Source organism: Mirounga angustirostris, unplaced genomic scaffold, assembly GCF_029215605.1.
Source record: "Mirounga angustirostris isolate CCGP_5_RB_7025 unplaced genomic scaffold, mMirAng1.0.hap1 SCAF_3, whole genome shotgun sequence".
In the NCBI taxonomy this organism is placed as follows: domain Eukaryota; kingdom Metazoa; phylum Chordata; class Mammalia; order Carnivora; family Phocidae; genus Mirounga; species Mirounga angustirostris.
The window spans coordinates 36,331,725-36,347,688 of NW_026991711.1; the positions used below are offsets into that span (position 1 = coordinate 36,331,725).

Genomic DNA, 15,964 nt, shown 5'->3' on the forward strand with positions numbered 1-15,964 from the left:
ATTCTGTAGATCTTTCTGTGAGTGTGGATTGAACAATAAATTAGTGTGTTATGATAAAATGCCTACCATAATCATAAATTCTGGGGCACTCAGTGCATTCTTTTTGATCAATCTTCCTGTGAATATACAGCAAATGATAATAAATACATCTGTTTTCTAAATGTAGTCTAAATGCAGATCCAAGGGGAATAAGTCTGTGTGTGTTTGTGCATGTGTTTCATACAAACCAGATCTGAATTCTCCAATGTGTGGCTCTTCCTTGGCAAAGAAGGATTCCTTAGGGCTACTTTAAGTTACTTTTTTGGTAGAGATTTACAGAGAATGAGAAGTAAGAGATTTATTCATTTATTTATTTTGAGAAGTAAGAGATTTAAAGATAAGTAGAGGTTGCTATACTTTCACTTAATGTGGTACTAATGTAAGGCTTTACTTTAAATGAGCAAATATCAGGAGACCACAGAGAGCCTTCAATTAATACATCTTTGTAAAGTGGGTACTCCATAAAGAAAAAGGCAAAAATTTATTTCCCAAGAGTACATAGTTTAGGTGGAGATCAATAAGACCTCATGTTCTTTTACTATACTTAGGAACAGGCACTTCAATGACTGGTATTTTTGTTATATAGTAGGTAATAGAACTACAATCCAATTGTCATGATATTTATGTGTCCTTTCATTCACTGGTACCCACATTTTCAACAAAGGTTAGAAAAATTCTAATAGGTATTATATGGAAAGTATTATGACATAGGACATTTTAAAAACAATCTAAATAGCAAAGATTTGGTTCATTTTGGCAAATGTTAGTTGTGAAAATAAATATTCAATTTGAAAATGTTAAGTACATGAGTTTATGTTTAATGAGTATTTATTAAGAAAATTAAAAAACTATGCATGCAATAATGCTTTAATATATATGTTCTTTTGCTATGAAGTTATTTTAGTATATGAGCTCTGTGCTGTAAAAACGATAGCTAAGTAATAGTGATAGAAATAATAACTACAACTTTGGATTACCTTTTTAAGTCTCTTTCCTACGTCATCGTTAGCAACACCAAAAGCTGCTTTTAAAAAGAAATCAGTATTTCAATTATAGAACTAAGACATATTTATGATAAAATATTTAAAATAGGAAGTTACAAATAAAAAATCCACCCCCATTTCCTAAATTTACTGTATATTTTACTGTACACACACACATATCCACACACACACTCATACACTCTACCCATCTCCCCAAAAGTTGCATCAATTTATTATCAACCCACTGGTTTTGATGTCAACCCAAAATTATTCATTTTCTAAATCTGCTATAAATCTAATAAGGTTATTTATTAGAAAATTTAAGTAAATTTCCTGACATTTACATATTACTCATATCACTTTCCTATTAATCACCTGCTAATATTATTATTGTATTACTATTTTAATGTTTCTAATGTACTTCTTGATCTCTAAAGCCTTTTTATTTATCAAGGAAATTTACCCTTTGCTAGATTTATAAAAAAGTTTTTGTTGTTAATGTTCTCAGTCTTTTTTTAATTTCTTTTTTGTGCGTTTTTGATGTAACTATATTTTATATTTAGATGATTGGTAATCATATATGTATTAATATTTACTTTTTAACTTCTGGGTCTTAGGGTTTTACCTCATGGACCTTTGATCTTAAGTCCACCTAGAAGTAAAAATAAATCATTTGTTTCTGTTTTAATTTTTTTTATTATTATGTTCAATTAGCCAGGGTATAGTAGTACATTATTAGTTTCTGATGTAGTGTTCAATGATTCATTAGTTGCGTATAACACCCAGTGCTCATCCCCTGCTTTTTAATCTTCTGGGACATTTAAGGTTTTAGTAAAGTGTAACCCAAGACAATTTACTTAAAATCTCCCTGTCTCTTTTTTTTAATTTAATTTAATTTTATTATGTTATGTTAGTCCCCATACAGTACATTATTAGTTTTTGATGTAGTGTTCCATGATTCATTGTTTTCGTATAACACCCAGGGTCCATGCAATACGTGCCCTCCTTAATACCCATCACTGGGCTAACCCATCCCCCCAGCCCCCTCCCCTCTAGAACCCTCAGTGTGTTTCTCAGAGTTTATAGTCTCTCATGGTTCATCTCCCCCTCTGATTTCCCACCCTTCATTTTTCCCTTCCTTCTCCTAATGTCTTCCATGCTATTCCTTATGTTCCACAAAGGGGCTCCCTGGTCTGCGGGCAACCTGCTTCTCCCACTACCTCCCTCTCTCCCTCTCTCTCTCTCATGCATAAATAAAGTCTTCAAAATATGTATTCTTAATATTTACATTTGAATTTACAGAGTAATATAAGCAAAATTTCATAAATACCTTGTACAAATATATTAATTGTGATTATACAAGATAATAATTCACATTTCTGCAAACAAGTCATCTTGTTTAAATTAGTATGATTCTTTCCATTCATTCAAATTGACATCTTTCAATAAAGTTTTAATTTTTTTCTTTACCTAGAACTGGCACCTATCTTTCTGATTTTTAGATAACTCACTTTTAGTGGTGCTAGTTTAAATAGGTTCTTTACACAATCTAGGTGAATTTAATTTTCTCTAAAGAAATTACACTGATTTTTGCATTTTGCTTATCTGATTTGCCAACTTCTAGGAATCTTTAATTTTTTGCTAAGATTTTAATGGTAATAATTATTAGTTATTAAGGTGGATTATTACATAAAATACAAAGAATTAAAATTATGTTCCATACTTTTATTTCCTTTGGCTATGAGTAAAGAAGATGGTATCCTTTGGCATTCCTGAATTGAGTGAAATTAGTTTAAATTAAATATAGTGCTAGATTTTTGAAATTTATATATCTACCTCAAAACCCAGCATTAAGCTTAATGATATATTTACATTTATATCTCTATACATAGCTGTGTATCAGTCTATTATCCTAACAAAATAATATGAAATTATTATGATGATTATGAAATGTTTACAGTGCCATCCTTATAAAACGTAACAAATTACCTAAAAAGGAATGACTTGTTTATCTTTGAAAAATATTTTCCCTGCAGTGATATCTTTTATATGTGTAAGAATGTTATCCCAAAGCTATATTTTTCGTAAGTATCTAGACATATGAAAGTCAATGAAAAGCTTATTCCATAAAAAATTCAAGAAATGCCATTCTTTATAATGCTATTTTCTTTAAAGCTTGAAGTCTTGCATTTGAAGTATCCTTAAAAAAACTTTGCTTTTAAATTTTTCTAATATGCTTCTCCATATTTACTGCTTCCTTAAAGAGAATGCATCTAAAATAATTTAACTTTTTCTTGATGATTTGATGGCATCAAGATCACCATCAGTGTTGGTACCAAAGTCTTTAGGCTTTGTAAAATGTGTTTTTTGTTTAATAGCTGTGAATGAGTATTCTATTTCAATTAAAACAACATATTTTTATCCTAGTTACTCCCTCCCTAGCAGCTATTGCTGCTTTCAGTTGCTCCAGATCACTCTCATTTGCTGGTTTGTAAAAAGTCTTGAGAGTCAGGTAACTGAGCTTACTAATATGGCATTAAAATTGTAGTACAAAGGTTTTGTGAGAAGACCTGAGGGCCTTTCTGTTGAGTTGAATAAAGGAGCTTTATCTTCTTTCTAGGAGCTTTTTTGTGACATTATTTTGTCCATTCAGAAAACTATTATCATTTTATTCTGTGCTATGTTCAAGATATTTGAATTATAGATATTGGAATAAGTCCTGCTCTTAGTCATTCCAAAGTGGAATGTACAAATATTAATTCCTGTTGTTCCCAATTTAGTCACATATGGCTGTATAATGAACAACTCTAAGGAGACCCAGATAATCTCTTGAGCACTTTTTCTCAGTTTGATATTTTCAGACAGGAGCCTGCTGTTTGTTTTGTCGTAAGGAAAATAATTTTGTATTTGCATTGTATCTAATACAATGTTATGTTTATTCAACTTGGAAAACAAATACTTGATAAAATGCAAATTAAAACAAATTATACTTTATTGCTGAGGTGACAAATTACCATAAACAGTGGTTTATTTATTTTTTTATTTTATTTGTTTTTAAGATTTTTATTTATTTGACAGAGAGAGATACAGCGAGAGAGGGAACACAAGCAGGGGGAGTGGAGAGGGAGAAGCAGGCCTCCTGCCGAGCAGGGAGCCCGATGCAGGGCTCCATCCCAGGACCCTGAGATCATGACCTGAGCCGAAGGCAGATGCTTAACGACTGAGCCACCCAGGTGCCCCACAAACAGTGGTTTAAAACAACTGTCATCTCTTAGCTCATAGTTCTGTAGGTCAGAAGTCAAGGTGGCATGCCTAGATTCTCTGCTCAAGACCTCAAAAGGGTGAAATCAAAGTGTTGGCTAGATTGTGCACTCATCCAGAGCTGGAGGCCATCTTCCAAGCTCATTCAGACTGCTGACAGAATCTGTTCCCTGTGGTAGAACCAAGGGACTGCCTGCTTCCTTGTTGGCTGTCAGGTGAGGAACACTCTCGGCTCCTAGAGGCCACCTGTATTCCTTCTCATGTGGCCCCTTCCGTCTTCAAACCAGCAGGTCGAGTCTGCTCATGCTTCAAATCTCTCTGACTTCCCCTTCTGCAACTAGCCAGAGAAATCTCTCCATTTTCAGGGGTTCCTGTGATCAGGTTATCTTCCTATATTAAGGTGAACTGTGACAGACAGCATAACAATCCAATGGAGTGATTTCTTATCACATTCACAGGTTCTGAGAAATAGGTCATTAAATCTCAGGAAGGGGCATTTAGGAAACGCTGCCTACCCCATGTATTAAGTGGAGTGAACTTGTTCTATAACCAGGATAAGGTGCTAAAGAGATGTGTTTATCAGAGTGGGTTCTAGAGCCAGGTTAATATTGTGGATCCACTACTTATTATCTCAGAGACACTGAGCAAGTTACTAAAGCTTTTGTGGGTTCATCTTCTTTTCAATAAACTTGGCATAATAATACCTAGGTCATCAGTTTTTAATAAAAATTAACTGTACTAATACATGTAAATCTCTTACAGCACAGGAAGTACTCACTAAATATTATCTATTAATATTAATATCTTATTTTTAAGTCTACTCCAAGCCCTTTACTCAATATTTATTTAACAACCATATTTCAATAAAACATGATAATATGTTAAGTAATCCTGAATAATATATATGTCATGATTTCCCTTGATGTTTTGACTACTTTTTACAGAAAATGATATTTCAGGAGTTGTTTCAAATAAAGCAACATCAAAACTTTATATTATCTTAAATGCCAGGCACCTTGTCCTTACCTAGTACATAGTCTATGATTTTATTTCACATTATTCTATATGCCAAGAATGAGATTTATCTTTGAATCACATAACTCCATTTAGTTAGGAAATTTCACAAATTGCTTTAGATTCTATTGAGTTATACTACACATTTTATAAAATAATATTGTTACTGTACAAAGTTATAGCTCACAGAATAGCAAAATTCCCTACAAGAGATAATGCATCCTTCAAAATGCTTTAACATAGTAGTCTAGAGTTTAAAACACAAAGCAATAGGGATCTAACCAGTCCTAATAGACCTCCATAGCCAGATGTGCTCATTATACCTGTTTTAATGGACCTAAACATTATTTTAAGTTGGTTGCTTAGATTTATGGTTTGGAATCTCAGAGTGGATGCTGTCCAGTTTATCAAAGTTGTCAGGACTCTATTGTGTCTGCAGTCACCCATTTTAAAGTCATGCAGGCAGCTGAGATAACTAGTGATAGTTTCATGAACAGAATAAATCCAAAGTAACTATATCCTAAAATAAATTTTTATTTTTAATCTCTCTCAAACTTATGACTTATCACAAGAGTCCACTCTTACTCATATTCTGTTTTTAATTTATGTAACGACAAATATTGTTTTTACTGTAAGGAGAAACCTAGGGTAACATTTTTCAGAGAAGATGGCTTTGTTCTTCCTTTGACTCAGGCAACCACTAAGGGAATATATATACTCTAATAAGCAAAGAAAACGAACAGTATTCATAAACAAATTGATAAATTATAAAAAATAGTAAGAATAGAGAAGTTTATACAGATAGCTAATGAAGTATATTGGTGAGAAATTTGCTTTCTTTCTTTCTTTTTTTTTAAAGATTTGTTTATTTACTGGGGAGGGGGGAGAAGCAAAAGGAGAGGGAGAGTCCTAAGCATACTCCACGCTGAGTGCAGAGCCCCATGTGGGACTCCATCTCACGACCCCGAGATCATGACCTGAGCTGAAACCAAGAGTCAGATGCTTCACTGACTGCACCACCCAGGCGCCCCAAGAAAATTTCTTAAAGAACATTATTATTAATAGCTTTCTTTAGAAAAAGAGGAAGCATGTTATTAGCTTTGTGATCATTAAAAATGAGATAAAACATTCACATTGCATGCTAAGAAAATAACCAATTAGATTGACTATAAGTAAGCTTTACAAATCAAGAAATCTTTCTTTGTTTTGTATTACTAAACTTTCTATAACTATGCAAAGTTAAACAGTGGAGTGAAAATAGACCTTGTCTACATTCTAATCCCCAGAATCTATGAACATACTAGCTCATATAGCTAACTATGTGTGTGTGTGTGTGTGCGTGTGTGTGAGGGTGTGTGTTAAGGTTGTGAAGGGAATTAAGGCCACTAATTAGCTGACTTTAAGCTGACTATTCTACATTAAATAGGAATATTCTACATTCACTCAGATTATATATGGGTGAGCCCAATGTAATCATAAGAATCAATGTAGAGATGCAATGTTGCTGGCTTTGAAGATGGAAGAAAAGGTCATAAGGCATATGGATGACCTGTGGAAAATGGTAAAGGCAAGAAATTCACTTCTTCCCTAAAGTCCCTGTCAACACCTTGGTTTTAGCACAGGAATACCTATTCTGAACTTCTGACCTCCAGAGCTGTAAGATAATAAATGTGTATTTTTTTAAGTTACTAAGTTTGAGATAATTTTTCATAGCAACCATAGGAAATTAAAACAGTCAAATTTGAAAAAATGAAGACAAGGATGTACTCCATTTCTGATGTAACAACTTTAGGATAAAATGAGTAGGTTACCTTTGAAGACTCAGAGGGAAAACACTATAAAAGTAAAATATCCTGCCATATGTTGGGATTTAAGTTATATCTAGCTTGTTTGGATAAGACTTTGAAACTCAGATCAAATATTCACTTTCCCCTTTGAATAACAACACTTTTGGTTGCTTAGAAGCCATTAATTTCACACATTTCCAACTATTTCCTTTAGAAGGATGACTGGACCTCAAATTCTTTGCAAAGATTTTGACCAAGGTTTGGGACATTATGAAAAGTACAGTTGTACACATACTTCCTTGTCTACATATACCTGTAAAATATGGGTCTCATGGAATTGGGTTCGTTAGGATTAAGTTACACTATTTCTTCTACTATCATTTGTCAAGGACTAGTCATAAGGGAGAGGTACTTCCATATAACATGATTTTTAATTAGGTATTCATGAAATCCCAATGTTATCAAGCTTTGAGAATTCAGATGACCTTGAAATTATTGGACAAATTAGTTCACCTTGGAATTTTGACTTGTTCATCATTCAATAAAACATTAAATATAAAATATAGTAAATATACTTAAGCATAAAATAAGCACATTTGTTTAAATAATTTTTCTTATGTTACTAAATAATATAAATAACTTTTATGAACATTACAATTTATTTTTATTCCAATAATAATAATAATTTTATAATACTTCATATTTAGTTATATGGAAATTAGCTTGTATTTTCAATAACATAAAAAAGATTTAATGCATCTAACCTAGTATCTATATTATTCTTTGCTACCTTTGAATAAAAATGGAGCATCATTGTATTATTTTTACTTCAATTAGCAAAACTTCTCCTACCAAGTTATTCATATTTGTTTAGTTCAGTGCTGGTTACTTTCTAAATAGTAAATGAGTTCCCCTGATGAATGCTTTCTCTAGTTTGCAAACTTTTATTATGTTACAAGTAAAATACATCTTTAGTGAGTAAGTGAAAGTACACAAGAATGTTGACTCCCTTTTTAGGGATATCTAATCATTGAAGATAAAACATTGGTCAATGTGAGTCTGAACATTAAGATCAAACACTGAAAAGCAAGATTAGTGTTTATAAGCTATATCTTGTCATATAAACATTTGTGAACTTGTTCAAGGCAGACATTTTTAATTGAAATGTATAAATGAATCTATGAAAATATATCTAATCAGCAATTTAACTTATTTCTTCTTTCAATTTCTATATTGCTATCAGATTTATTGCATTTCTCAAATTTATGTATAAAAAGCTTTTATGAAAGATAAACTATTTTATTTAGAGATTATAACATGATTGATAAAGGATAGAAAATCATTTTATGTCTCTAAATTCTATTAAGCTATTCTCCAGATGCAAAAAAAAGGTTTAAAAAAGCATAGATGACATTTATTTACATAACTTCAAATTGACTTTTAAATTGTTTTGTTATTTTGGGCCGCCTGGATAACTGTCAGTTAAGCGTTCGGCTCAGCTCATGATCTCGGGGTCCTGGGATTGGCTCAGGTCATGATCTCAGGGTCCTGGGATCGAGCCACACATTGGGTTTCCCTGCTCAGTAGGGAGTCTGCTTCTTGCCCCTCCCCTGCTTGTGCATACTCTGTCTCTCAAATAAATAAAATCTTTAAAAATAAATTAAAGTAAAATAAAATGTTTTGTTATCTTAAGGCATAAAGAAAATTTTAAAAGAAACATGGTAAAGAATTTATTAAATTCTTTTATCTTCATTTTCAGAAATTATACAGGAATTATATAGAAATTATACTAGGATTATTATTATTTTTTTTTATGGCAAACAGTGATAGAAAGAAGTTGTAAAATCTACGGACAGAACTGTGATATGACCAACAATGATTTCATTGAATCAATAGTTTAGCATAAGACCATTATGTAATTCAAACAAGCTGTAGATGTGTATCTATTTTGATCATTAGTGTCTGCCAAAAAGATAAAATAATGTAGTTAAATTACTACTCCCTTTGGTTTTCTGCCACATTTTCTTTAAGAAAAATAAATGTGACAAGAGTGTTTTCACATCTTAATTTGTACATTTGTACATTTGGGCAGGTTGTATGTTGGATTAGTAGTAAATGGTGACTATTTGATTTTATGTTTTATCAGGAGCTACAACCATAGAGAAATATGACCTCAGAACAAATTTGTGGATCCAGGCAGGGATGATGAACGGCAGGAGATTGCAGTTTGGTGTGGCTGTTATTGATGACAAACTCTTTGTAATTGGAGGTCGAGATGGCTTAAAGACATTGAACACTGTTGAATGTTACAATCCCAAAACCAAGACTTGGACTGTTTTACCGCCAATGTCAACACATAGACATGGTCTAGGTAAGATCTCTTACTTTACTGATACTATTTTTAGAACATTTAATGATAGTGAAAATGTATGTTAAAATATAGTATTACTGTCATCAATTATCATTAACTTTAGGTAAATTACAGGCTTATTTGGAGCATTTTTAAGTTCTTGACATTTTCCTGGGTTGATCAATGTGCATTAAACTGTTGAGAAAGATGTTAAAGATACCAAAATAAGTAAGCCTCAAGCTATCCTAAAGTTTTCACAATCTGACATTCATACACTATGTAAAGTTCAATATAAAAAAAAAAAAGTAGAACTATCACAGAAAGGCCAGAGTAATGCAGCCCAGAGGAAGAAATGGTTAATGTGCATTGAGAAAAATTTAAAATTGAGGTGACTCACTTCCACATTGCTGGATAGACAAGCCTAACCATTCTTTTGCATGTAAGTAATCCCATCTTGAAAACTTTATGGGGGAAGATTTAGAGAAAGAGTAACATCTTATTTGGCACCAGGGGTCAATAATATAGGATTCAAGTGATTTCTACTATGGAGTAACCTGGAGATGGGGAGAAAGATACTGGGATTCAGAAGATCTGGGTGTGAGTCTTGAAGCTACCATATTGACACGATTTGAGGTCAGCACTTAAACTATGAGCCCTCAGTTTCTTGATTTGCCACCAGTTCAAAGTTATTAAGTAGATAAAAATCTAATGATGCAATGAATATGAAATCACTGTGTAAATTGTAAAGTTCTATACAAATATTTGAAAAAGAGGAATGTAATAATGGCTAACAGTTTCTGAATTTGTATTTTGTATCTTGGGGATTACAAAGGGAAGCACAAATTACTTTTTTTGAAGACCTGAAATATGTCAGGTAGTCAACTGTCTTTCATATTTAGAATATACACATTAGAAAGGTATCAGGGTTTAATTGCAAATCCACTGATATAGACATTCATAGGCAAGCAAAATTATAGATCATTTAAAAAAACACATATTAGTGTTTTGAGGTCTTCAGCACTGCATATCCCATTCTTGTCTACTCTACCATCAATCTAAAAAAAAAAATTAAAAAAATAAGTAAAATAGCTCTGAACTAAAGCAACTTACCTTTCTTATCTTCTGGTTTACCTCCCCTTTCTTCACATGAGTCATTATTAAATTAAAGAATAGTAATAAGTGTGTGAGACCTTTTCAAGTTCTAAAATTCTGTGCTCTAAATTAAAACCATATAATTTATTTAAATCACATGGAACTCAATTATGATATGGAAAACATGAACAGCATATGATTCTTCCCAGCTAATATTTATGAGTATAAAATATTTCTTATATGATTTTTTTTCAAATATATTGGAGGATTTTTGCTTTTATATCCATGTGAAAGCTGTATGTGTTGTTTTTATTATCTAGCTATCAAATTTCCTATTTCTGTTGGAGTGAAATACAGAGAATAAGCACTCTGGATTAGAATTTTTGGAATTTAATGTCTTCTCCATTTTTGTTTTAGACAATTCAATTCTTTTCTATCAAGGTATGCTGAAGTTCAATTATGTAGGTTATTTGCATGCCAAGAAAACATACTTCAAAATATTTCACCAAGAATACATTTTACATGATGTTAATTTCAAGTGTACAAGGTGATGGTTTGCCTCGAAATACTATCACACAGGTTTTGGTCTTTTCAGGATCAAGATTGGGCAAAATGGTAACCTTGGATATTGTTTTATAGTTTTTCATATTTGCTAAAGAGTTTATTGTAAAGGTCCATGTGGAAGTAAGGCTGCATAGTGAATTATATGAGCTAATAAGTATCACAGATATCTGACATGTAGTACAGCATTTCTCACAAGTTTTAGTGACCCAAAAGTAAGAGTAGTCAGTATTTTCATGTCTCGGCCTCTCTTGCTTTGTGTTTTTTGTTCTGCTTCACTTCTGTCTTCAAGTGGATCACCTCTCCTCCATATCTCATGCCACTGGTTTCCTCCCTGTTTTACTTCCATGTGATTATTGCTTCCTGTCAGTTTTTTTAAAATTCTCTACTACAATACAGCTCAAGATCTGATCTTGTTGAGTTAGTAGAGAGGCATCATGTCTGGACACAATTCTCATCTCAATGTGCTTCATAGATTGCTAGCAATGCCCAGTACACAGAAAACTACCTTCAACTTGGATGCCAATCCAAAGTCCAATCAGCTGAAGCCAGATTGATAGCATCACAAGACACATGTGTGTTCTCTGAGGAAGCTGAGTGTTTCCTTTACGATCAATCACATTCCTTATCATCAGTTGAATCTCAGGAAGTTCATCATTCTGTGTCATACTCAACTGCAATAAATCTCTTTGGCGTAAGATTCTTGTTCCTTCAATATTACACATCAATCTTTGATTTACCTTCTTTCTTCCAAGGACTACCATTATACTGATGTGGATATTTCTTATTTAATCCATCATATCTTCCAAGTTTAATTTTATATGTTTCCCTTTATCCCTTCCTGATAGCTAATTATACTACTTAGTGCTACAAATTGTTCTTAATCTGTGTGCACTGTGGTATTTCTCCATTGTATTGATGTCTTGATCTTAATTAATTTTGTTTTTTACATACTATTATTCCTGTTTGGTAATTCACTATAATTGCTTTCTTCTCCATGTATTAATATCCTTTCTTATCTCTGTGAGGCTATTTATTATGCCTATTTCAAATTCCTATCTGCCTCTTTAATTAATTCTTTTTTATTTATATGTGAGCATCTTCCTTCTCTCAGCTCTCTCTCCTCTTACACTTCTCTTTCTCCTGTTAGTCGTCCTTTTTCTACTCCTTCTGTTTCCCCACTTCCTTTTTTTCCTCTTCTTCTTCCTCATATCTATTTTTTTTCTTCCTCCTTTTCTTTCTCCTTATCTTCTAATTCTATTTAACAGTAGTTGTAATCACTGAAATATGTAATTTTTAAATCTATTTTTCAACTGAAATTTTCAAGTCATATGTATATATCAGATACTTTGGGTAATTGAATGGAAGTTAAGGCATATGCCATTCTCTGTATCTTCCCAAAACATTCAGGAATGGGTGGGGAAATTATGCCAGGGTATAGAGCCCTGACTCTGCAAGCTGACTGCTCAACCTATCTGCTGTTGTTCCTAACACAAAACATCATGGGACACATCTATTACTTTCATTTGCACACAAATGTGCTTGAGGCTTCCTTCATCTATGATGTCCTAAATATAGGATTGGGAGCTTGGATAGGAAGAGAAAATTCTGAACCAGCAAGTGCTGTTAACAGTTCCTCCTCTAAGCTGGGCTCTCAGGACATCCTGACATCATCCAGCCAATTACAGCAAGCTCTTCATGGGTGTTGCTCTTTCACTGCCAAACAGTGTATAAGATGCAGTAGCTCTTCATTGGCCACATCAAAAGAGCACAGATCAAATTTTCCTCCAGGATATTCCCCCAGGGTAGTGCCATGAACTTTTGTCTCACTAGTAAGTCACAACTGACTTCTGTTTCTCTAATTATTTTTTACAGTCCCGATGTCTGTTTTTCAAAAACACACCATGACTCTCACTTTCATGCAATCCCAAGGAATGGGTCTGAGTGTAAATCAACAGCCTTCTTTGCTAGTTTTTTATTTGTTTAGAAATTAGAATTTCCCATTTTATTTGCTATATAGTTATCAGTACCTATTCTGTGGTACACAGTGAAATTACAAATTTGACTATGTAATCCCATATTATACTTTCAAGTGACTAGAAGTTACAGGCTAGAGTAAAATTTTTAAAAATGTGTAAAATAAAAATTCAAGACATTTTTGACCTATATAGCTTTTTTCCTCCCTTGATTTGTATAGGAAAAACAAAAACTTGCATTATTTTTTGAGAAAGTCACATGAGTTTTTTGGTTGCTAAAGATGATATGACCAAAAATGTTTCATAGCTATCAATAAATGAAATAAGCTCCTTCTGCTGAATAAAATAGCATAGAAAAAATTATATGCATATTAAGTCTGGATGTCAAGGGAGCAATGCATCTGCCTAGAGAATTAAACTAATTAAGACCACGGTTCTCTCAATATGCTAAGAGTCTTTATTTTGACATTTATGTCTTTGAAGCACATAATTCTAGATATCACGCTTTTTTCCCACCACATTTCATATTATATAAAACCGAATAAGACATTACTGCAATACAGTGTTTACAATTATGTCTTTTTAGGAGAAATTGATAAAGAGTAAGAGCTATGGTTTATTATGGATTTTCTATATGCTAGGCACCATATTGTATATTAAATATATGATAGGAGTTGCTTTAGTTGTTTTTGTTTTTACTTTATTTAGTTGTCAGTTGAGGTAAAATTCACATACCATGAAGTTAGGTTTTATTTTATTTTTCCTTAAAGATTTTATTTATTTATTTGAGAGAGAGAGAGAGGAAGAGGGAGCAAGAGCAGGGGAGGGGCAGAGGGAGAAGCAGGCTCCCCTGTGAGCAGGGAGCCAGACGTGGGGCTTGATCCCAGGCCCCTGGGATCATGACCTGAGCCAACGGCAGATTCTTAACTGACCGAGCCACCCAGGTGCCCCTAAAGTTAAGTTTCAAAGTACAGAATTGAGTGCTTTTGAGTATATTCACAGTTGTGCAGTCTCACCCCTATCAATTCCAAAATATTTGTATTATTGTAAAAAGAAACTCTTGTTCTTCATTGTCCCATCCTCCTAGCCTTTACCAATAATTAATCTACTTTCTGTCTCTATGAATTTGCCTATTCTGGGCATTTCATATAAACAGAATCATACAATTTGTGGCCTTTTGTTTATGGCTTCTTTTACATCGATTGCATAATGTTTCAAGGTTCATCCTTGTTGTAGCATGTATCAGTTCTTCATTCCTTTTATGGCTGAATAATATTCCATTGTTAGAATTTGCTACATACATCATGTTTATACATCATAAACAGAAGAACATTTGGATTGTTTCCACTTTTCGACTACTATGCATAAAATAAAACTGCTGTGAACATTCATGTATGGATTTTTTTCTATACTATATGTTTTCAGTTCTCTTAGGTCTATATACAGGAGTGGAATTGTTGAGTCATATAGCAACTCTATATTTTACTTTTAGAGGAACGTCCATTTGGTTTTCAGAATGGTTGCACCGTTTTCTATCCCCTCAGTAATGTATGAAGGTGCAAATTTCTCCACATCTTTGCCAGCACTTATTATCTTTTCCTTTTATATTGTAATTATTCTAGCATATATGGAGTGATATATCATTGTGGTTTTATATGCATTTCTCTAGTGAATAATTTTGAAACTCTTTATGTGCTTATTGCCATTTATTTATTTGGCAAAATCTCTGTTCAAGTATTTTGTCCATTTTTTGTTTGGGTTATTTTTTTATTGTTGAGTTTAATCATTCTTTATCTATTCTGAATATGTCTTCTGTCAGATATAGGATTTTCAGTTATTTTCTCCCACCCTATGCATTCTATTCTAACTGCCTTAATAGTGTCCTTTGAAGCACAAAAATTAACTTGGTGAATTCCAACTTAATTTTTTCTTTTAGTTCTAATGTTTTTGGTGACATATCCAAGAAAATACTGTCTAATCTATGGTCATGAAAATTAATGCTAATGTTTTCTTTTAGAAGTATTGTATTTTTTGTACTTAAGGGTAAGACTATGATTCATTTTTAGTTTTTGTATATGATGTCTAGAAGCAGTTCAACTTCATTCTTTTGCATGTTGTCCCAGCACCATTTGTTAAAAACAAAATAAAACACAAACTTTCTTTCCCATTGAATTGTCTTTTTTAAATTTAATTTTATACTTATTTATGTTTTTAAATCAAGTAAAATTAACATTTAGTGTTATATTAGTTTCAGGTGTACAATATAGTGATTCAACAATTCTATACATTGCTCGGTGCTCATCATGATAAGTATACTCTTAATCCCCTTCATCTATTTCCCCCATCCCCTCACCCATCTCCCCTCTGGCAACAACCAGTTTGTTCTCTATATATAAGAGTCTGTTTTTTTGTTTGTCTCTTTTTTTCCTTGTTCATTTGTTTCATCTCTAACCAAAAGACAACCAACTAAGTGGAGGAAGATATTTGTAAATGATATATCCAATAAGGGGTTAATACCCAAAATATATAAAGAACTCATACAACTCAACACCAAACCCAAAATAAATCTAATTAAAAAATGGGCAGAAGACATGAACAGACATTTCTCCAAAGAAGACATACAGAGGGTCAATAGACACAGAAAAAGATTCTCAATATCACTCATCATCAGGGAAATGCAAATCAAACCACAATGAAATATCACCTCGCACCTGTCAGAATGGCTAAAATCAACCACACAAGAAACAACAGGTGTTGGCCAAGATGTGGAGAAAAAGGAACCCTCATGCACTGTTGGTAGGAATGTAAACTGGTAGAGCCACTCTGGAAAACAGTATGGAGGTTCCTCAAATAATTAAAAATAGAATTACCATATGACCCATTGAATTGTCTTGGTACCCT

At 32.8% G+C, this 15,964-nt stretch overlaps 1 protein-coding gene across 2 annotated transcripts in view; it reads left to right on the forward strand.

The window, feature by feature from the left end:
• KLHL1 (kelch like family member 1) overlaps nt 1–15,964 on the forward strand; it is a 360,073-nt gene that overhangs the window by 261,481 nt on the left and 82,628 nt on the right. For both annotated transcript variants that reach the window (XM_045867545.1, XM_045867546.1), the window contains one exon: nt 9,231–9,455. In XM_045867545.1, the coding sequence (XP_045723501.1) occupies nt 9,231–9,455 (225 nt within the window). The remainder of the gene's footprint in view (nt 1–9,230; nt 9,456–15,964) is intronic.